The 22,061-nt window shown below is 38.0% G+C and overlaps 1 protein-coding gene across 9 annotated transcripts in view; it reads left to right on the top strand.

The window, feature by feature from the left end:
* ROBO2 (roundabout guidance receptor 2) overlaps positions 1–22,061 on the top strand; it is a 464,996-nt gene that overhangs the window by 327,835 nt on the left and 115,100 nt on the right. For 8 of the 9 annotated variants that reach the window (XM_064469834.1, XM_064469806.1, XM_064469815.1 and 5 more), the window contains exon 6: positions 12,286–12,413. In XM_064469834.1, the coding sequence (XP_064325904.1) occupies positions 12,286–12,413 (128 nt within the window). Of the gene's footprint in view, positions 1–12,285; positions 12,414–15,761; positions 15,799–22,061 lie in introns of those variants that run through there. The other variant, XM_064469841.1, reaches the window with a different exon arrangement.

Raw genomic sequence — 22,061 nt, 5'->3', positions numbered from 1 at the left:
CATTTTAACATCCACAGTGAAACATGAAACCTTCAAGGAATTCCCCTTGTTATTCTTCCTACATACATAAATCCTTCTTCTGAGCAGATCTGTGCAGCTATTTCTCTTATAGCTTTCAATACCAATTTCCGGTTTTTACAGTTAACAGCCTTCTTTGCACATCTGTCTGGTTTCGTTTTTTCAATAATTTCCTTCTGGCTTCAACCCTAGATTACAAAATAATTATAGTGGGTACCTGTTCCAACAATTATTTCACATTTTTATATTTGTCTATTGTAGGTTCAGCTTTCAAAAGTGTCTAGCTGAGTGATAGCAAAGTGGGATAAACTGATTTTTTATATGCATTTTGTTTCTGTAATTTGCTCCTGGTGAATGCCAGAATCAGTGACATTGGACCCATAGTCTTTCAGAAATCCTTCTCTGTTCTTCCATCTTACTTCCTTTTAGCTTTATTAGTGACACACGTGAAAGCAGAGAGAAAAGTAATCACAGTAATTTCTACTGACAAATATAAACAGTATTCCTCCACCAATTGGTGCGTTGAGTTATAATTGGCAAATAATTTCAGGCTGTTACAGTTTTAATGATAAAGGTCCCTGGTGAACTGTAAGCATCTCCAGTTGCAATTGACTTGAATGAGAAAAAGCAACTTCTGAAGAAATTGGTATGTTTGAAAATATAACTATTTTAAAAAAAAATTAATTTGGCCATTTTGTTGAATTGTCTATGTAGTTACCCAGAAATCTCTGAATATCCATGATATAAAACTGAGGACAGATGGACATGTTTATTCTGAGGGTGCAAGGCTTCATTACAAATCTTAACTATTTTGAATTGATGTTCTGAAACGATCATGATAGTCTACATTTTGAATTTAAAACCTTAAAGTGTTTCTTACAGTGGAAGTTTCCAAAATGCCTATGAAAAATAGGTCTCACTAACAGTCAAAAGGACATTACTTTCCCAAAATCCTCTAAACCCAACTTCAGATATCAAAGACTTTGATACAAATAATGGAGGTCGTCTGTGTATGCTTGGGCAGGAATTATGAAACCTATGAGAAGGACCAGGTAGAAACAGTGTTGTGGTTTATGTATGCTAACTGTTTTCATAGTTCTTTTCCATTGTTGTGGTAATGAATTAATTAAATGCTTCCGACTTGAAAATTCTATTAGGAGTCTAAACCAATTCCAGCAAATTAATGATTTGCTATTAAAACATCGGTACTGCACTAACAGGGCGAAACAAAGTACAGTGTGAACTCTGGGGTACGTAAAGCTTTTTTCCAGAAGCTATCCATTTCAAATCAGTGACCCAAGACTGAAATGCATTGTGAATCAAGGGTAGAGGTGCATGGTGTATATTTTATTGTAATTGCTCTAAAAGTTCAGCATCACACCACAGCTTCCACAGTACACAAAGGCGAGGGAATAGTTAATCAAGTATGACTCATGTCAGACTACTGAAGGTGAACAGGATATTGTGGGGTCACCAGTCTTATGCCTTTGGCTGAAACGTTAGGTTCACTATTTCATGAATAGAGGGGTTTTTATTATACGTGCCATAAGGAAATAGCACAAAAATTGTACTAAAGCAACACAGGCAATTGTGGCCATGCAGAATGAACAGGATCTCTTGAAAATTAAATAAAAATTGTCTTTATATATTGAAGTCTTTTTTTCAGCCACATGTTCAGGTAGCTTTCCCTTTGCCTGCTTGGCAGAAATAGAGATTATACTTTCCTGCTATGGAGCTGATGGTCTCCTGTGTGGTGAGGAACTCAATATGACCTGAATCAACTTTTGATTCATCTGCTTTTTAGTCCTGCTAACAGGAAGAAAGTGATATTATTCAAGATCCTCCAGTATGAGAGTGGCATATCTATGACTAGCAATTTAATAAAATTTGAATAAGGTTTGCACAGTGTTTCATGTCTTCAAATTTTCTAGCGAAGCCGAAGAGAGCAGCTGCATAGTCTGTAATTACATAGCAAGTAATACGGATATTTTTTTTTTTTGAGGAAGTGAAGAGATTTTCAATTACAAGTTAAAATTTATGACACGCTATAATAACTGTTTAAACCTTTTACACAGAAGAAGCTAGCAGTGCCAGCTCTTTGGGAGAGCGAGGTTAGCTCAGCAAATGTATTTTTCAGTTGCCTTAAAAATGACTGAGTAGCAATCACATGGGCCTTTTTTTTTTTGCATTCCAGCCCAGAACAGCTGGTTTAGCTCAGTAAATACATCTTTAATGAAATTACAACCTGCTCTTGTAAGTTGCATTTAGAGGCAATGTCTGATTAGATGAATATTGTCCTAGAGATGAAAAGTGGCAACTGCACCAGCAGGACGAGGTATTTGTTTTACACACCACCCATGCAACGGGAGTGTTGGCAGAAAAAACAAGAGTGATGCCGCAGAAAGAAAATGGTGTGTAGTTTACACAAAGTATATTGCTAAGTGTTAAGAGATCGTAGGTTATTAAACAAAACAGAGGAGTGACACTCAGCAATGAAAATGAAAAACAGCACAGCAAGCTTTCTTATTTACTAAAGATTAGGAATATTCATTAAAATTATTTGGGAGAATGCATTCTTTTCTGTTGCTGAAAATTACCCCTATATTTAAACACATTAAAGGATTGTCATTATTTGCTGAGAACTACAGGTTTTATATTTATTTTGATTAACTGCTATAAGTGACAGACACAGAGGTTTAACCATAACTGCAGTTGAGAGTTCAAACTTGACTTATTCTAAGATGTGTGTTACATCCAACAACAAAAGTCTGTGTAGATGTTAGTCTTGCTATCTTTTTAAGGGTGGCCTTTTTGTGCCTGAAAAGTAGTTGTGTACGCATAGCCTGAGCAGAAGCTCCATCTGTCACACTTCTTATACGTGTGCGTTTTCACCATCTTCCAGGTGTAAATCTTTGAAAAGGATTTAAATACAACGACAGCCAACCTTATCCCAATAAACTCAGAAATGTTAGATTTTTAAGAGGAGATCCAGAAAGGGCCTGATAGCCAGAGATGTTCTGCATTTGTATTTCTCTGTGATTGCAAGACAAGACCCTGTAAGCCACAGAGACAGTAATTTTTAAGAATAAACACGGTGCTACATAATTCTATTTATATTCCGTGGTTGGGATAGTGAGGTATTTAACTACAGCCTCCTCTAGATACAACCAAGGGGAGAATGACCTTTCAATGAAATATGAGTTAATAACACTACAGCGCTGTGTGCTTTGCTTGAGTTAATCTCTGTGCAGATTGTAACAAAATGCAGTCTAATGTGTATTGAAAATTAATTAGAGTAAAGAGTGTGTTTTAGTAGTGTAATGGGTATAATCTTTGGTTACATCAGCAAATTTCTGATGCAATTAATAACAATTAACAGTTTTAAATAAAGGGTCAGGGAAAAAGGATGTTTTTCATATTAGCTGTATCACATGTACTATTCATCACCTCTGGTTAGATCCAGTATGATCTGCATGCCCATCTTTTGTTTCCTAAGCTAAAGCATCAAGGAGAGATTAAGTCCCTTTATGAGGAGCATAGGGGAGAAGATTGGATGTTCTTAATAGCTTGTCAAAAGGAGACAGTGAAAGAAAGAGGTTTAATATGCTGTTTGTATTCTTATGTACATCTGGAGGGAGTAGAGGTGGTTTGCAGAGGGTGTTGTTATCTTGGGTTTAATGCAGCACATGGCTAACACAGGGCAAGCTGCAGTTCAACTTGTGGAGGGTCCGTGTAGCCTAACTGAACACAGGCAGATTTCAGCGGAGTGCAATGTAAGCATCTTCTTAACAGTTATGTTGCATCTTCTGAGGAAATTTCTCCTGTAAAGCCAGAGATACCATTTAGAGATAGAGAGATGATGAGGGGTAAAAGGGAGGCGGGCTTTGGTTTACTTTTGTGCCTATAGCATCAAGATGATGTACCCCAGTGCTGATGGGGTATCCCCTCCTGTTTGTTCTTTTCGTTGAGGATCTCTCTCCTCTGATTATGTTTTGCCTGTCAGTGATCCCTTCTTGCTCTGTAAGTGGAAAAATTTTCCTTAGTTTTCTGAGGAATGCATGGCCAAGTGAAAGTGTAAATTAGTGTGTTTTTTGACATTTAAAATCCCTCAAGGCATGACATTGAATAATGTCCTGAAAACACATCGTCCCACAGTTATCCCAGAGGTCTATAGCCTAACCCAGCAGTTATCTGCCATTCAATTTGTATGAAACATTAAATGCTGTGAGCAAAAGTGTTAGACACATGGCTCTGCTAGAGTGATCAGCAGAGAAACAGTTAATAACATTGACATTTAAATTGGCTTCATGTTAAGTGTCAGTTCTCACCACAGAGCTGAAGAAGAGCTATTGTTTCAGGCGGTCTGTTTGCGGATGCATGGAAACCGTCTCCAGTTGCTTACAACTGGAAGGTCAAGGTTGGGAAAATAGCTTTACAAGTCCAGGGACAGCAACCAGAAAGGAATTGTGTCAACTGGCAGTCCTGCCTACATGTTTTCTCTTTATGCTATGTGAACTATTGGTGATCTATGAAGTGATCACTGGCAGTGCACTTGAAATGGGATTGTCTCAAGAGAATGCTTTATTTTTTTGTTCTGTCTTGTTTAACATCCTAAAGTTGTTAAATTTCAGAGAATTAATGATGTCTCTAGCAGAATTCTGAAACAAAATTTAATGCCAGTAGTAGTAGGCTCAGACATGGATTTCTCTGAATTTTCCACTCACAGAAGACTGCAGTAAATAAATGGTCTTGCAGGAAGGAGGCCTAAGGAAACTTTATGTAGACTTTCACTCAAAATACCCATTCTAGTGCTTGAATCTTTCTTTAGCATCAGAAAAGCAGAGTATACTAAGTAAAAGCTTACTAACCACATAGTTTACACATTGTATTTAGAAGTTTCAGAATATTGAGGTAGCCTGTTTTCGTGAAAAATAGACAGCTTAAGCTCACTGTTATCAGTTTATTGACTATTAAAATTATAGAATGAAAAAGTAAAGGTGTTAACCATGCAGTTTTCCTGTAAAACCCTCAGGAGAGCAGGGAGAGGGAAGTTGGTAGTTACCGTCAAGTGTGAGTAAGATTCAAGAGCTCTGACCACAGCATCATTGATGATACTGGAATGGCTGGCCTGCAGGGATTTCTTCTGCTTTAACATATTCCATCCCTGCATGGGATATAAAAGTTGTCATTGCAGTTAAAAACAACCAGACAAAAACTGTCAGTGAAAATACTGCAAGGCTAAAGTTTTATCCCTAAGAACTACTTTCCAGTTCCTGTTGGTAAGTCCTATGTTGAGAATTACTTAACAGTAGCCAAATGTACTTTTTAATAATATGACTTCTGGCTCAACTGTATTATTGAAGACACTTTCATTAAAATATTAGCATGACTTCATCTTTAATTAGCACTTCAAGGTTGGTTCCTGATTCGAAATACAGATTAGAAAATATTTCAGTTAGTTCTCTGACAAGTTTATCATAATCGTTCATCATGCTGAAGGCAAATAAGAATTGGCAGGCCAACACAAGTTCTGTTTTTTTCAAACTACTCATAACCTGTGTGCTCATGTTAAAAGAAAAGGCATCAAGCCATATTTAGTGAGTGCAAGGTGCCAGTGTGGGCTCAGGTCTTCTTACTGTGTTCCAGTCCTTGCAGTATCATGTGAATTTTTTAAAAACAGAAATGGACAAAACCAGTATTTTGCTCTTCCTTAAAATTCATTTCAGTGGCATGTGCTGAGCAGATAACCCTAGAGAATCAAGGATGCTTTTCTGATGGATGAATTTATGACATAGACATTAATAATACAGAACACTCCAAGTGCCTGACAAATGTGCCTCATCTGTGAGGGAAAGGACTACTTCTGGTGACAGGAGGATAGGTCTCCATGCCAAGTCATTACGTGGTCTCTTAGCTCATACTTCCACCGACATTCCAGTTTTTGAAATGTGGAGCCCTGTCTGGAAGTAAAATCAAATCAGAAGCCCATTTGGGGTAATTATCATGTGGTAATTCCCTATGAGTACTTCTTTGTGCAGAGATGGAGTGTGCATCAGTTTAGATAAGAGTTTACCGAGTCACTGATTCCCAAACATAAGTTTTGTTCTTAACTTCTATGTGTTTCCAAATTATTTCAATGGGAATAAAAAAAGCAGTCTCATTTTTCTTTTTCTGGGTCTTAGTGCATGGCTACTGATTTTGTGAGGAACTAGTTATGTGGATTCATGTATGGATGTTTGTATGTAAGAGTGGTACTGCATAGTGTAATGCTTCCAGAGAAGTTGGAAAACACCGTTTCCTTGGACATAGGTATGGTTTCACAATGTTGGTTCAATGACTGTAACTGTTAGAGACCTCTTTTATGAGATTTAGGCCACTTTATTGAATGCCTTGGTTTAAGACACAGTGCAGTGTGGGTTTCTGTTTTATATTATTGCAATTGAGAGTGTCCACCATAAGAAATTACAAATAATCTGCTGATAACAACCTGTAAAAGATTTTGGACTAAAGCAGAACCTGCTGTCAGTATATTTAAAAAAAAACACGATAGTGAATAGTAACCTGTATTACTTAGCTCTTTTTCTGGTTTGTTGGAATAAGGCCAATGAATCGTTTTACGTGACTGCTTGCATATATGCCTTGCACTAAGAAATTCAAGGTAATATCACATTACCTTATACCTTTCTCTGGCATGAATGGCGTAGCCAAAGAATAAATGGGAATCTGGACGTGTAGATGTGAGTGACATCCGTCCTGTCAGCACCTTGGGGATAGCTCCCTGGTAGCTCAATTTATCATAGCTGTAAGCAGTGTCTTAGAGCCACCCAGCAGAAACAGCCTTGATTTCAGTGGTGCAACAGAGTAATCTGAGACCAGCGCACACAAATGTATAACTTCATGCTCTCTGTGGCACTGATTCAGGTTTTGCTAGGGAAAGAAAATCAGAGACTGCTTTATCTTCCCCTCCAAAAGCTGTCACTCATATAGGTTCTTTCATATAGGTTCTTTCTTCTTCTACTTATCAGTGCATGGGATGGAAGTGAAAAAAAGACATTTTCTGTAAGGGAGCTGGTAGTAGGGGTGGATGCTTCACTGCTGGGAATGGAGGCTCTCCATTCTGCTTCTGGATCACGCAAGGCTGAAGCAAGTAACGAGCTCATGCTTCCGATCTCACTGCAGCTTCTCCCTGGCTCCCTCCATCTGGCAGATAGTCTAGGAGCCAGTGAAAAGCTATGGCACTATGATGGGAGCTGAAGTGCCAGCGCCACAAAAGAGAAGTGGAGACAGAAGCTTAAGCCTCCTTAACTACCTCCTGTTTGCTCTGGTTTTGGCCAGTAGCATCTCTCTATTTCGGCTCCCTAATCATTGATGTTGTGAGTAATCTTGAAGCTTTGTGCGTGATTTGCAAAATAGCCTGGCAAACAGGCAAAGGAAAATAGAGCAAAGTCATTTTTGTGCCATCTCTAAAAAACCGAAAGCCTACAAAGCCTACGTACAAAGATTCTATTTTATAGATATTATTATTATGATTATTTATTTACAGTAATGTTTTAGGAGAAAATAGGTGCCTGGTATAAACTGATATAAATTTTTGAGGCCAGCAACATCAGTTCACAACAGTTAAGATGTGACTTTTTCTCTTGCAAGCTCCCCTTAGCAAGTAATATATCTTTTTAAGTTGGATTTTTTTAAATTCAGTAATACATTCTCATAACTTTAAAATCCACAGCTGAAGCAGTTAGTTAGACCCACTTGGATCTCTAGAAATGTAATGACTCCAGCTGCAAACACAGTTTTGCTATGTGAACAACAAAAGGGTGCATATATTTTTACGCATAGCTGCATGCACTTTTTTGAAAATCTGGAATTCTAGGGGTTCTGTGAAGCACCCAGTGAAATGTATATCAAATGGAAAAAAAGCATATTGCTAAATCTCTCTAAGTTGAGTAAATTCTCTCTCTCTCTTTTTTTTTTTTTTTTTTTTTTTTTTAATTTGATAACCATGAGAGATTGGTTGCTGAGTATGGACAGATACACATTTGAATGAGGGGGGAAAAAATGATAACTGTGACAAAACCAGTTTAATTCAAGATTATTCTTAGATGCTTAAGCCAATGCATGAATCCAACCTCAGTACATTAATTTGTGGTACTTAAAAACAGTTAATGTGTTTTGCTTTATTTGTTATTTGGTTGAGCAGATGGTAATGGTTTTGACACAATTCAGTTTTTTATTTTTCTTCTTTTCTTTTCTTGAAAAAGACAAGGCTCTTTTTCCCACTTTGTCACAGCTGGTTACCAATCAATCTCAATTCACGGTACAGTGATGATAGCACATGTTGTTCAGGGGCCAAATCTGATTGGGTTGCATTTTCAGCAGTGTTTCATATCAAAAAAAAAAAGTGTCTGTATGGCAGTGACTGTCAGCACACTATTGTACAACTGTCATTAATCAAAACTAGCAACAATGAATGCATTCATATGTGCCAGAGACTGCCAGATTTCACTCAAAATCACCCAATTTCTATTAGAATTTCCTCACCAGCAGTGTTTTCTCATCTGCTTGTTGTTTCTCTGTTTCTTTCTTCCTTTCCAGTCCCCTGCCCCCATTCCTTCTCGGTTAATTAAAGGCAGACCTGCTCTACCTATTACTTGTAGAACAGAAATTATGTAATGTGGTGCCCAAAAGTGGCTGATTTATATCTAGGCATAGGCTGAGTAGCTGTTTAAAAGACCTCTCTCAGCTCAGTCTGATGGCTGAAGTGTAAACTGAGCTGAAAGGTTAAGCACCTCCAAATGTTTAACAAAGAGAAGTACTTAAAATCAATTAGATGGCCATAAACATGTGAAACTGATGTCTGACGCCCTACAGTTTTAGCTGAATGTTGGCATTAGTTGGTTAGGAGTCAGCAATGTTTTGGCAATATGTCAGAAGGTGTTTCTTGACACAACACATATTTTGAAGACGTTGCCTTCTTAGCGCACCGGCAACTTCAAGGACCAACTTAACCAATAAGCTGTGGTTTTCCACCACTCCCTCATCAACCCAGGAGTCTTGTACCCTCTGCCTGTGACTGGTATTAGCAGTCAGAGAGGCCCTGATCCTGGTTCCCAAGTGTTCAGTAGCACTAATCTAGATGAGAGTGAACTCCAGAAACTCAGGTGGAAACATCTTGCTGTGGGAATATGAGGCTCTGGGACTGAGAGAAGACACTGTTCAAGACTGTTCAAGTGGATGCTTGAAAAACTGAAAACGTATTCACTCCTTGTTACTTCACAGTCCCTTTCTCACACAAGCTCATTGTGCTGCATGGATCAGGCTAAAAGCCAGTTTTCTTCCTTTCTCCTTCCTGCCTGCTTCATCTGTCAAAGCTTTTCATTGAACTGTGGTGACTTCTGGGGACAATGTGGGTGGAACAGATGACGTATCAATACTTCAGGACAGCAGATGGTTATAATGTCCCATGGGTCCATCTATGTATGAATCTAATTGCTAGATGGCACATTCTGTCAGGGTAGTCCAAAAACCCAGTGTGGCCTTGCTGGAGAGGCAGCCTTGGAGAGCTGGACCTCTCCTTGAAGTAATTGGTAACTGGGCCGTGATAGTGACACGTTTACGCCACCCTCCATTTCACGAACCAAGTGGGAGATGATGGCTGTACCCTCACTCTGCGTCCTGGCATGCCATGCAGCTGGCTCATTCCCCCAGCAGCCTTTGCACAATTTGCATGATTGGCAGATGCAAGCATAAAGACTGCCAAAGCCTCCAAGGCAGCTGGCTGGCATGCCGGTACCAGCACATCGGTGAGATGAAGAAGAGCGAGTCAGCTGCAGCCCACAGCAGATTGGGGGCCCCTGTCCCAGGCTACCTGCATCCCTGTTCAAACAGCCACTCAGTCAGATACAGTCCTGCTGCCTGTCTGTTTTTATGTGGGCAGCGGTAAGTGAACCACAGGGATGTTATTTGTCTGGGGGGGGAAAAAAAGGAAATTAAATAAATGGTTAATTGTTGCCCAGCTTTATAACTATGATTCTAATATCCAAATCATATTTATATTATGGCTTATCTTAGTTTTCTCACCTTACAGGAGCTGAATACAGCTTTATATTTTTAGTCCCCTAGGACTGGCCTCACGTCAAGAAAATAAGCATTTTCTCATCTGCAACTCTGTGGTCGTCCAAGACAAATAACTGCTCCATATTTGCAGGATACTGTTGTCATGTTCTTGAGATTTTTAAGGGATACAATTTGCCTTTTCTCTCTTATGAAAACAGTGATTTCTATTTGCAATTGACTAGTGCTGCACAGCATGCAAAATGACATAATTTGTGAGCAGTCGAGAAGAAATGTGCCTCAACTGCATATGGCTGTTGAATGTATTTGCAATAGCTCTGTACTGCTCCAGAAACTGCATATTAAGTTCTCTAGCATCCCAGCTCCCCGCTGTCCCCACAATGGTGCGACACTAGCAAAAAAAAATTGTCCCTAAAAGTTTCTGAAGTTTGCCATGGTATCTACTTATTCTTCCCCTTGTCATATTTCTGATTTGTTAGTTAAACCTGAGATACTGCATATACTTATAGTTATGCGTGACTCCTAACGAAAGGGGTATTATATGTGTTTGTGTTTATCTCTGACAGAATGGTTAGCCTCAATTTGGTCTTTTTTAATTTATTTTTTGCTACTGATGAAAATGGACTTACTGAATATAGAATGAAGCTGTATTGTATTGTGGTGAGTGTGAAAAGATGTCTTGACTTCTCTTTATTCCTAGAATTGCTAGTAATGCTCTAATTGATGTTGTGAGCTTTAATTAGACGTAACAGAACTTTACAGGTTTCAACATAAAGGATCCTTTGTGTTAAGATGCTTTAAAGTCTGTTAGCACACAGTGCTCTCTCTACAAATCTGTACTAAAGGATCCAATAGCAATATATGTTATATACACATAAATTAATGTTCCAGATTCCCAAAGTATTATAAAATACTCATAGGGCCTCCCAACATTACTGTAACTAATTGCATTACATTCTTATTCATCAAAACATTTAAGGGTGCTCTTCCAAACGATTTCAGTATGCTTTCTGAACAAGTCTACAAGGTCTTTACGGTATAACAAAAAGAAGGTAAATTAATCAGAAGTTATGTCACGAGTGTATATACCGTGAGAAAGAGTATTTATGTCTCCTGAAGTCTCAATCTTTCTTTAGTTTCAAGTTCCTATTTCACATGAGAATCTGAGTCTTAATTCTAGATTCAAGGTAACTTAATTGAGGTATCATGGGCTTATTACGTCTAGAAGAAGTGTTCTTGAAAATAATTTTACAAAAGAGTAAAATATCCATGCTGAAAACCAGGGTTTTCCTGATTTGGGAGCCAAAGAAATTTCGTGCATTAGAAAGTCTCCCATTGACTTTAATGAGCTTTGGATTAGAGCCTAAAATAGTTTGTTAAACATGACTTCTGCAGGATAATAACAATTTAACTGTAAATATTTTTCTAGGTGTAAGCACTCTAAATGCCTTGAGAATGAATGTACGCTGCATGCTGAAGTACTTTGTATTATTTCAAGTTTTATACATCCTCATAGTTTTAGAATTATTGCAATAGTAGAAACAAGAAAATGGACAAAGCATAACTGAATTGTTCCTAATTTCTTTTAAGAAAGAGAAAATGTTTTTGTTCAACCTTACTGAATGATTTTGTTGTATTTCTGTGAAATTGATAAATCTCCTTTAATGTACCTCTTTAATAAATGTCACCTTCCAAAGCTTAAATATATTTTTCATTTTTTGTAAGAGTGTAGTGTCAGATCCTACCAACATGCTCACAGTTTCCCTAAGGGGTTGCTGCTGTAGAGAAAAAGTATATATAAAGGGAAATTTCCAAATCAGCACAAGGTAAAATGTGTAGCTCACATAGTTAAAGGCATGATAAACCTGAGCTGTCATGTATTGATAACTGATGTCTGATAGCTTAATTTTATCTTATTGCTCTAGATCAAGGACAAAGTGAATGATATTATTAATAAAGCCCTAATACTGAGTGAACATAGCAATACTAATTTTATGTAAAGTTCCTAACTAATGCAGAGTGCAATAAAAATGTCATGAAGATTAATGCTTGGTGGAATTATCTAATGCTAGATACTAATTTATCTTCCAAAGTTGGCTCCAAAATAGATTCAGGCTGGCATATTCCAGGTGAGAGTTTTCATTCATTTCTGTTGTCCACAGAAAGAGTTTTCATTCTTCTTCTGTAACGCAGGTATGACATCAAAGATGACTACACTTTGCGCATTAAGAAGGCCACGGGCACAGATGAAGGAACCTTCACATGCATTGCTGAGAATCGAGTTGGAAAAGTGGAAGCCTCTGCTACCCTCACTGTGCGAGGTGAGCGATCCCATGGAGGGAGGGCCTGTGTCCTATAGGGAGAAATTGCTTTCCGACAAAAGGGGCCACATCCTTACCTGGCCTCGTTTGGGTTTCACGTACCCTTTGCAATTGAGGGTACTGCACTGATTTAGAGGTGAAATCCTGGTGCTGTTGATATCTCGGGCAAAATTTTAATTTACTCCAATAGGATAGGATCTCCCTGAAGTTAAAGAGCTGTTCCAGTGTTCTTGATTGAGGAACAGATGCATATATATATATGTATGTGTATATATATGCATAATCAAGCACTACATAACTGTGAGCATAGACTTTAATATGTGAGCCATCAGTTTAGGCTATTACTCACCTTCCTTTCTCTAATAGGTATAAGAAGTATAGTAAGTAGCTATGTTTATTAATGCCAAACATAATTCAGATAGTATTCTTATGCAATTAGCTCTGCCATAATTAAACTCTCTACCATTACTCTTTATCTGAAAGATAAACCCCAGCCAAAGGAAAATGAAAATCCTAAATAAATTTTGTAAGTATTACAAGGTAAAGACTAACATATTGTCTCCTAAAATATTCTTGGTCTCTAGTATCCACTCAGTGTTTATGTGCTGCTGTTTGATGTAGTAAGGAGGTTTTGAGACCAGTAGAATAATGAGTTGCCAAAATGTCTTTTGTGACAGTAGATATAGACATGCTAAAGATTGTGGGGAGAGAAAAAGTTTTTAGGCTAATATTTCCATATGAGTAAATAGCATATAATCGTTATTACTTCATTCCAAAAGATAAGCAGCAATTTGGCACAATGGATATCATGCAGACGCTATTTCACAGTTTAGTGGTGCATGCTGACGGTTTTCAGTAGAGCTGTGAAAGGTTAATAAAAACATTTTTAGCTTTATCTGTTCTTTTCTTTTCATACACATTAAATCAAATGTTCAAAGTCTCAGTGGATTGCTTTATTAGAACTGGGGTCAACTGACCCAAGAGGCCAGCTTCCATTTCCATCCATTTAATGCATGGACACAGTTCAGTTTAATTTGCTGAATTCAAAGAGAAAAAAAAAAGCACCAAGTGGCTTGGGAGGGGGGGTTGTGGGGGGGAGAAGATGTTAGTATATAACAAAGAAAAGAGAGTGTTGTGGTAATCCATCTGCTGAAATATTACTTCAGTGTTCACTTTAGACAATAAGGGACAGCTCTTCCCGTTTTAAGCGGAAGAAATAGGTTTACCTGCTACATGCTTGTGTAAGAGATTTTTCTTCCATTTTGTAATGTGAGAAAAATAGTCACTACAATGAACTCCCAGAAATACTCTCACTCTGTTCCTTTGTCACAGGCAGAATCATGGTACCCAATAAATCTGGCAACCAATTTGATAGCCCTTAAATACTCCTAGAACTGTGTATACATTACTGGAGCAAGCCTTTTAGATTTGCTACCCACGCTTGTGATATAAACAATAGCTAGATTGAAGCAAAAAATCCTTTGAAATCACTGAACCCTGAACCTGATGAAATTAAGGTGAAAAAAACCTGAGGAAATATATAATTTAATTGATTTTCCTACAGTAAAAGCAGGTTTTCATTATCTTAGGTATTTTCCCCCCCTGGGTTTGTCATTTATAGTCAAATTCATAGTGTTTATCCAACTCAAAGGAAGCCACAATATTATAAGCATATTAAATGTTCAGGATTTGACAGAAAATGAGAAAAGCCAAGAAATTTAATGGAGAAGGTTATTACTCTGAATTTTCCAAAAACAAAGGGCTGGGCAAACACCCCTTGACTTTAAAGGGGCCGTGAACAATGGTCCTTTTAATTAAAGGAAGCCTTAATTCTGAATTCTTAATCTTCTGCCTGTTTTGTCTGAAACTGCTTTTACCATAACCACTCATCATGTAGAGGAACAAAAACACACAGCACTTCAAAATTTACTTTGAGAGTGCCTTGGTCCTTGCAGGTGTCATGTAGCTACAGCTACAAACCTGGCAACAGCAGCATTATCCTTAGCTCCCCCATTCGTGGCTCCATCTTCTCAAAGCAGGGGATGACAATGCAGTCAGGGAGTTTGTGTTACACTGTCACAAACAATAACAGCATTTGAATTCTGTGGCTCAGCCTTCATGCCCTCTCTTGGAAAGGTGCACATCGCTCATTCCTTGTCTCTCTGCAGAAGAAGGGATATGTCCATAATACTAGAAGACAGAAAGTGGTCAAATAGATGATGGGTGAGGAAGGGCAGCAGGCTTGAAATAGTTAAATGAAGTGGGTACACCAAAGTAAGTATAAAGCCACAGAAAGGTTGAGAACTAAGAAGGTCCTTGCATGCTGTGTTACCTCTGGATCTGCATATCTTACATTTGACCCTAACCTGCACATAAGCATACAGAGCTGGTTGATTTTAAAAAAAAAAAAAATAATAAAACAAGAGAGAGAGAAAAGAAAAAAAGAAAAAAATGTGTGCTGTTGCTCTGAAACGTGTAACTACTTCTACTGCTAAAATAAGGGAAGTTTGGCCTACCCAGATGCAACCCGGAGTCAATTTTATGTCCAACTTCTCAGCTCTTCTGGAAGGGGATGTCTATATTTTGTTAATAGAGAGACTGACAGCCCTCTTCCCCGGCACAACTATAATGAAGGGCTGTTGCTATAACCAAGAAATCACTTGTTGCAGCAGCAGCTTTCTGTCTTGGTATCAACCTGAGACAGTATTAACCTGTCGATCATTCAGCAGCAATTTTTTTAGGAAGTAGAAGTTATCTAAGCAGTAATTTGGGAGGTTCTGGGCTGAAATCCCTACAACCATTTCAGCCCATTTGTTATATTTTCATCAGCACTGTCAGTGAGGCAAAAGCAGTGAGCTGTAAGCTTTCATGCCTGTTACTGAATGAGAAAAACTGTCCTGGGCTTTCTGTAGCCCTTACTGCTGTACTGACTGGCCATGCTTAAAATTCAATTGGTATTTGACTCAGAAAGCAAACGCTTTGCATCTACTGGCATGACATTTGGCAGTCTTGAGGCTTAAATTGATGTGTTCATTGGGATCTAAAAGTTTGTGCTAATGCAATGCAATTTTTCTTTTATCAGGCATTAACAATGATACTTGATAATGGCATGTGAAGATAATAAAAATGTTTCTCAGAGAATGGTTCCAGTCAGCTTGTTCAGATGCTATGCTCAAGTAAATGTGATGATAGTGGCACGTGACTAAACAGTAACAACAGTAAACATTATACTTAGGCCGTCATTTGAGGGGTTAGAAATCATGGTAGTATCCAGAGTGGAAGGTAACATTACACGTCATGCATTCTGACAGATATTCTTTTCTTTTTTTAATTTCTTTTTTATGTTCTCACTACACCATTGTAATGTCAACAGCTCGCCCCGTTGGTAAGTAACCATCCTTCTATCCATTTTAGCATGGCTTCATGCAATGCTTCATCTTTCATTTGCAACAACATTTAACTGGCTGAAATTAGCAGCCAGTGCTTAATAGTTTTGACTGTCTAACACCAGGCAAGTGATTTTGACTGACAAAGTGCTATTTCTGAACTTTGTCTTTTCTGCTGTGTTATGTGTAAATGCATTTGCCAAATCACCAACAAACACCAATCAGCAAAATGGGGTGGGTGTGGTGATACTGAGCCAAAATCACTCATTCAGAGGTTTTTAACAGTCTGTTTAAGGGCCTGGTATAAAAGCCACTGAAATCAACAGAAAGGATCGTATTGACTTCGGTGAGCTTCTATCAGGCCCTAAACGATCACCTCGTTATGCTTTTATTGCTTAGCAGTAAAAGCACAGGCTTTGCATGTCCTGTCTTTCTTGTATCTTTCAAAGAGTTTTGAAATTAAGTAGTCCTGAAATTGAAGAGGGGATGGAGTAGATTTCCGTGCTTGCTGAGAAAGTTCATCGTTTATTTTTGCCCTTGGGTCACCTTGGAGTGCATTTTGGAATGCGCTGTATAGGATGCAGTCTGTTTTGGGTAACAAGCCCAGAGGAAGACAACCTCTGGATTTTGAATTCCCACGCTGAAAATTTGATTCCTTCCTATACCTTTGAAATTACTTCTGAAAAATTATAAAAATCTAACTGAGCATAATGGAAAAATTGCAACTGTCAGGAGCTGAAATTAACTTTTGGTGTTCAGAAATATCCTGAACATATTCTCTAATTTTCATTCACGGATGTTTACTCTGTACCTGTATGGATTTTCTAAATAATTTGACCAGTTGCACTGCCCCTCTGATTATTGTAGTTTGTGTTTAGATGTGTCTTTTAGAATAATAATATGGTTACTCTGATTTTTTGGATTAGTGTGAAAAGTATGTACTGGAGTTTACGGAGATTGCTGAGGGGTTTGGTCTGTCTTCGTGTAGTCAAAACTTATGTTACATATGCATTTGACTAAAGTTTGTGAGTTTGAACTTGTCTCAGCTCTTCACTGTTATGAATTGGAGGAAGAGTGGTTGGAATAACGTAAGGGTAAAATCCAGGTTAGGCCTCTGTTTCCAGAACTAAGGTGATCCCATGCTTATTAGCTTGCTTGAACTAGCATATGTGGAGTCAAGTCAAGTACCTCCACAGTCATGGCATGGCTATCCATACCTGCAGAATTACCCGTGCAGAATGGAAATTCACTGTTCTTCATTTGGGGTTTTGATAGCAAGCTTTAAACCCTAGTCACTACTCTATTACTTTGGCTTTATGCTAGTTATCAAGAAATTAATTCCCAGGAATTGTAACAGTGTAAAACTGGAGTAAACTCGTATGAAAATTTTCCTTTGCTTAGAAGATAGGGTATGAATGTGGTGTGCTTCTAATGTAAATCTCTCATGTTGTGGGGAGGGGATTATGGCTAATAATGAAACCTTCGTTCACTAAGAAGATGCTACAAGATTAAAAGCATTTTACTTCTAGATATTTTTCTCAGTTTGCTTACTCTTAAAAGAAAGGCAAGGAAAAAAATCACAAAGTAGAGACTGTTTCAGGCTCTGTGAAAGCCACATAAAATAAATGACTGGAGATTTACAAGAAAATTATAGGTTTCGGCAGTGTTGGTAGTTTCTCATTTCAGAACACTGATTCTTTTTTAAGACTTTTCAGGCTGTTGAGTCACCCATGAATCCATCTCCAAAGCTTGTACAGAAGCTCTTGGTCTCAAGTTACTTTATGTACAGGTATATGATTCCCTTGTGTGACCATGCTGTGATCAATTTGCCATAATCCCTGCCTACGCTATTTTATTTCGTTGCAAGTGAACATCTGCTACAAAGAAAATTCTTCTTTTACATGATTTATTCAGGAAACATAAATTAGAATGGTTGACTTCAAAATAATTATTATATGGTCATATGGTCTTTATCAAATTATTTAATTTAGTGATTATCTTTGTGAATTGTGAAAAGATTGTCAAGCAAATAAGTCCAACCCCAAAGATATTTAACATATAGAATCCCATACAAGTGTGTTCCTGAAAGGAAACTGATTTCTGTAAATATCTCTGTTTCAGTCAAGAGTAGGCAAAGCAGGTGGCTACCTATCCTGTTTTTTGAAAATTTAAAACTCAGTAAAGCAAACCAAAGTAACTTCCCTCTCCACCACCAGTTCTCCACCAAGAAGCCCAAATGATCTTCTGTTAAAACTGTCATTTGACAAGAATGGTGAGTCAAACCTGGTAGCATTTTTTGGTTCAGGAAGTTAACTGGAATGCAGAGCGAAAATACCTCTCCTTACAGAAAGGAAGCTAAAGCAAACACTACTTAATGTTATTAAGCTCTCTAGGAGGATGACATTTTAACAGAAGTATATTTTTATAGTTATGTATATGTTAAACTGCAGGGGAGCAGTTTAAAAGTTTCTATTCTTTTGTGACACCTGAGAATTATCTATGTACCACTACCTTTCATCACTACCTCCAATTCAAAGCAGACATGTTTTGTCTTTATTGTGTTTTAAACAAGACCGAACCATTTTGTTTCAATGCCTTGTCACTGAAGAATAGAGGAATGTTTTTTTTAATGTTCCAGGATTACAGTTCTTGTTGCAAACTGAATAATATTTATTTTCAGTTCAGGTTTTGCCTGTTTCAAATATTTATATTCTGTTAGTTGTGATAATTTTTATTTAAATTTCAGCTTGCGTGGAAAATTCAGGAGTGGGATTACCAATGACCATGTTAGGTTCAAGCAGTTATTAACATATGGTATATACTACATAGACAAAATGAGGTGTAGTTTTACTGAAGGTAGATGGCAGCTGGTGAATTTAACAGCTCTATGCCATATTACTCACCATGTTTCGACTTGCTGCTAGGAATAAATGGGTTGCCTCTTTCTAATGTAGATGTTCTCTTATGTATAAGCTTTTGAAAATATTTCCAACAGGATTACAACAGATGGGTTTAGGAAACAACAAGGTATTTATCCCTGTTTAGACCATTTGTGCTGTTACTTCACTCCTTAGATGAATTTTCCAGATGAGCAAGTTAGTATTGTCTCACTTTCGCATTCTGCTGTATTTCTTATGGCAGTTGGGCAGGAGAATAGTTGTTAAAAGAAGCACAAAAGTTGGGAGCATCCCAAAATTTTCATATAGTCCCACTGAAAGTAGCATTGACCCTCTTTTCAACAGCATTTGCTATAATGCTTTGAGACAGAGGACCTTCTATTTGAACTGAAATAGAAGATATACGAAGATCTGTCTGACATTCCAGTTACCTTTTTACTAATCATCCAAAAAGTCATTCAGACAACAGAATACTCAGTTTTCAAGTTAATTTCAGCGACAACCAAGTGAAAATACAGTTCTTTGCATTTCTGTTGCCTTGCAGTAAGTCTAGTTTACTTAGTTTATTGTTGTATGTTATGACGCCTCTTCCCAGAAAGAAGTGACATGCAGCAAATAGCTAGATACTTTTGCCACCTGGATAGAAATTAAGTATTTGGTGTTAACTAAGAAACTAAGGGCAGATCAACCAAGTTACAAAAACTTCACTAGACTACCATATCAGAGAAGAGAGAAACAGAAGAGACACATGCCATGAATTCCAAATTTCAGATTAATTAAGTACAGTCTATTCACATTTAAGTGCAATGTGATTGTATGATGCATTTCACTCTGCTCTGGGAAGTTTTCATGTCATAAATCAGCCTGACTTAATGGTCTATTAAGAGTGGTGCAGCATGAAATATAAAATAGAAAGGGCTGTATTTTAAACAAAATTGTATTAGGCATTGTGGCTTGAAATTATATTGTTCAGACAGTTCAGATTGGTGAGAAAGATCTCTCTTTATTCTTCTCCATTCCAGCTCTTGCAGGGAAAGTCTATATAGGATGAATGCTTTTATTTTTAGTATATTCATGAAAATATCACCTCCACTTGAGACACTGAGGATTTATACAATACCTATAATGGCAATTGGTATGTGACAGAAGAGATGAGATCATGCTTGGCACTACAGTGCCATCTTGCAGTGACAGAAGTCTCAAATCTGTATCAAAGTGTGGTATGTTGCCTGTCTGCCTGCTGCTATCACCTATAGATATTTTCAGAAGAGAGTAAGGACACCAGTGGACATGAGGCTTTTGGGATTTGTTTCTTCCTTAAGTGAAAGAATAATGCATGATTCTTTTTTAAAAATAGGCACATTCTATAGATTAAAGAGGAAAGGTTGCCACAGAATGAAATTCAAATTTATTTGTATACCAGGAAGAAATTAAAATATGGAGCTGATTTGTTCTGACATTTCTTGGCCTTTTAAAGACCAGTCTAAAAATTCTCAAGTCCTTAGCATTTCTACTTTGGCAAAACTCTGCTAGCTGAATTTATGCTTCAATCTTATATTGACTTCAGTTTTCATAGAAACACGTTTGCAATATATGGGCCAGAATGGGTCTGCAAGTGGACATTGAGCACATTAACCGCCAAGCATTTCAGTGCTGGTCCACAAAACTTGGCTTCTTTTCCAGCTCCTCCAAGTTTTCTTGGGTATGCCAGGTAGTGATCAGAACAGAAACACAGAAGATCTGGTTGAGGATTTTTCTTCAATGATAAGTGAGAAAGATGTCAGGGTATGTTCTTGAAGTTTTAGCAAGTCATACTGTGACATCCTGGCTCATTCCACTAATGTACCAAGTATGTGCCAGTACTCATACTGTTTCTCTTAGAGAACACTCAGTTACACAAGTGCAGGAAGTGATCAAAGGTCAGGGGCCTCTTTTTTTTTTTTTTTTTTTTTTTATTGCTGAACGCTAGCTTGGGAAAGTTTTCAGAATTTTAATGTGTAAATCTTTTTTACCTTTTCTGAAGCATGCCCAAATCAGTGGGAATCGCTTTCTTACTTCAGTGGATTCTGAGTTTCTCCATAAGTCTTTGAAGATTAGTGTATGAAAAAGTCTTTTGATGTGTTGCTTCCCCCAAACTTTTTCCTTCCTTCTTCTAAAAGGAGATATCACTTACTTTTCCTTCAAGAGGAGCATGGAAATCAATACATTTATCCATTCACTTTTCCCTTTACCTTCTTTGCTCAGTTGTTGCTAGCCATACTACAGTTTGGATACGATTTCAGTATTACGATTAAGAGGCAGGCAAATATGGGTGACACTGTTGTGGGCATTTGCTACAGGCCACCTGATCAGGAAGAGGAAGTCAATGAGGCCTTCTACAGACAGCTGGCAGTAGCCTCACAATCACAGGCCCTGATTCTCATGGGAGACTTCAACCACTCTGATATTTGCTGGAAAAGCAATGCGACGAGGCGTGCACAATCCATGAGGGTCCTGCAGAGTATTGAAGATACTTTTTGACCCAGGTGGTGGAGGAGCCAATGAGGGGAGATGTGCTGCTGGACCTTATACTAATGAACAAAGAAGGTCTGGTTTGAGGATGTGAGGGTTGAGGGTAGCCTTGGCTGCAGTGACCACGAGATCGTGGAGTTCAGAATCCTGCGTGGTAGAAGCAGGGCGACAAGTAGGATGAGAACCCTGGACTTCAAGAGAGCCAACTTTGGCCTCTTCAAAGACCTGCTTGGAGGAATCCCATGGGGTAGGTCTCTAGAAAGTAAGGGGGTCCAGGAAGGGGGTGTACCTGTTCAAGCAGGGGGCTTGGATGAGGTGATATACAGAGGTCCCCTCCAACTCCTAACATTCTGTGATTCTGTGATTATTCAACAGCAAAATGACTGTATGCCCCATTCCTTGAATGCTAGCATTGTCAATCATCATAAATAGTCTTTTTTCTTCCTCACTTCTTTCCTCTTCATGTTACAGTGGCCCCAATTGAGCAGAATATCTCCTCTCAACCTTTTTTATTCTCGGGTAAACAAACCAGGAACTTACCATCTTTCTCACTATAGATGTAGCCTATGAACCTATCTAGGCCTTTTACTCTTCTCATTGTCTCCTTAGATCTTTTCTTCAGCATGTGAATTCATGTTTTGTTGAAGGACATAACCAGATTACCCTCATTCATTGGATGAAAACTTACTATATCAGCAAGGGGTATGCTTTTCTTTTTTAAACACATTACCAGCAAACCCTCCTGCTATCTCCCATGACAAAAGGAAATGTGGCAGATGACATGTCTTTTTGTTGGCATAATTTGTTTTGTTTGCTAAACTCACAGAAGGTATAGTAGCACCAGCCATTCTCTA

This window comes from Phalacrocorax carbo, chromosome 1, assembly GCF_963921805.1.
Source record: "Phalacrocorax carbo chromosome 1, bPhaCar2.1, whole genome shotgun sequence".
In the NCBI taxonomy this organism is placed as follows: Eukaryota; Metazoa; Chordata; class Aves; order Suliformes; family Phalacrocoracidae; genus Phalacrocorax; species Phalacrocorax carbo.
This window is presented reverse-complemented; position numbering and strand designations above follow the sequence as displayed.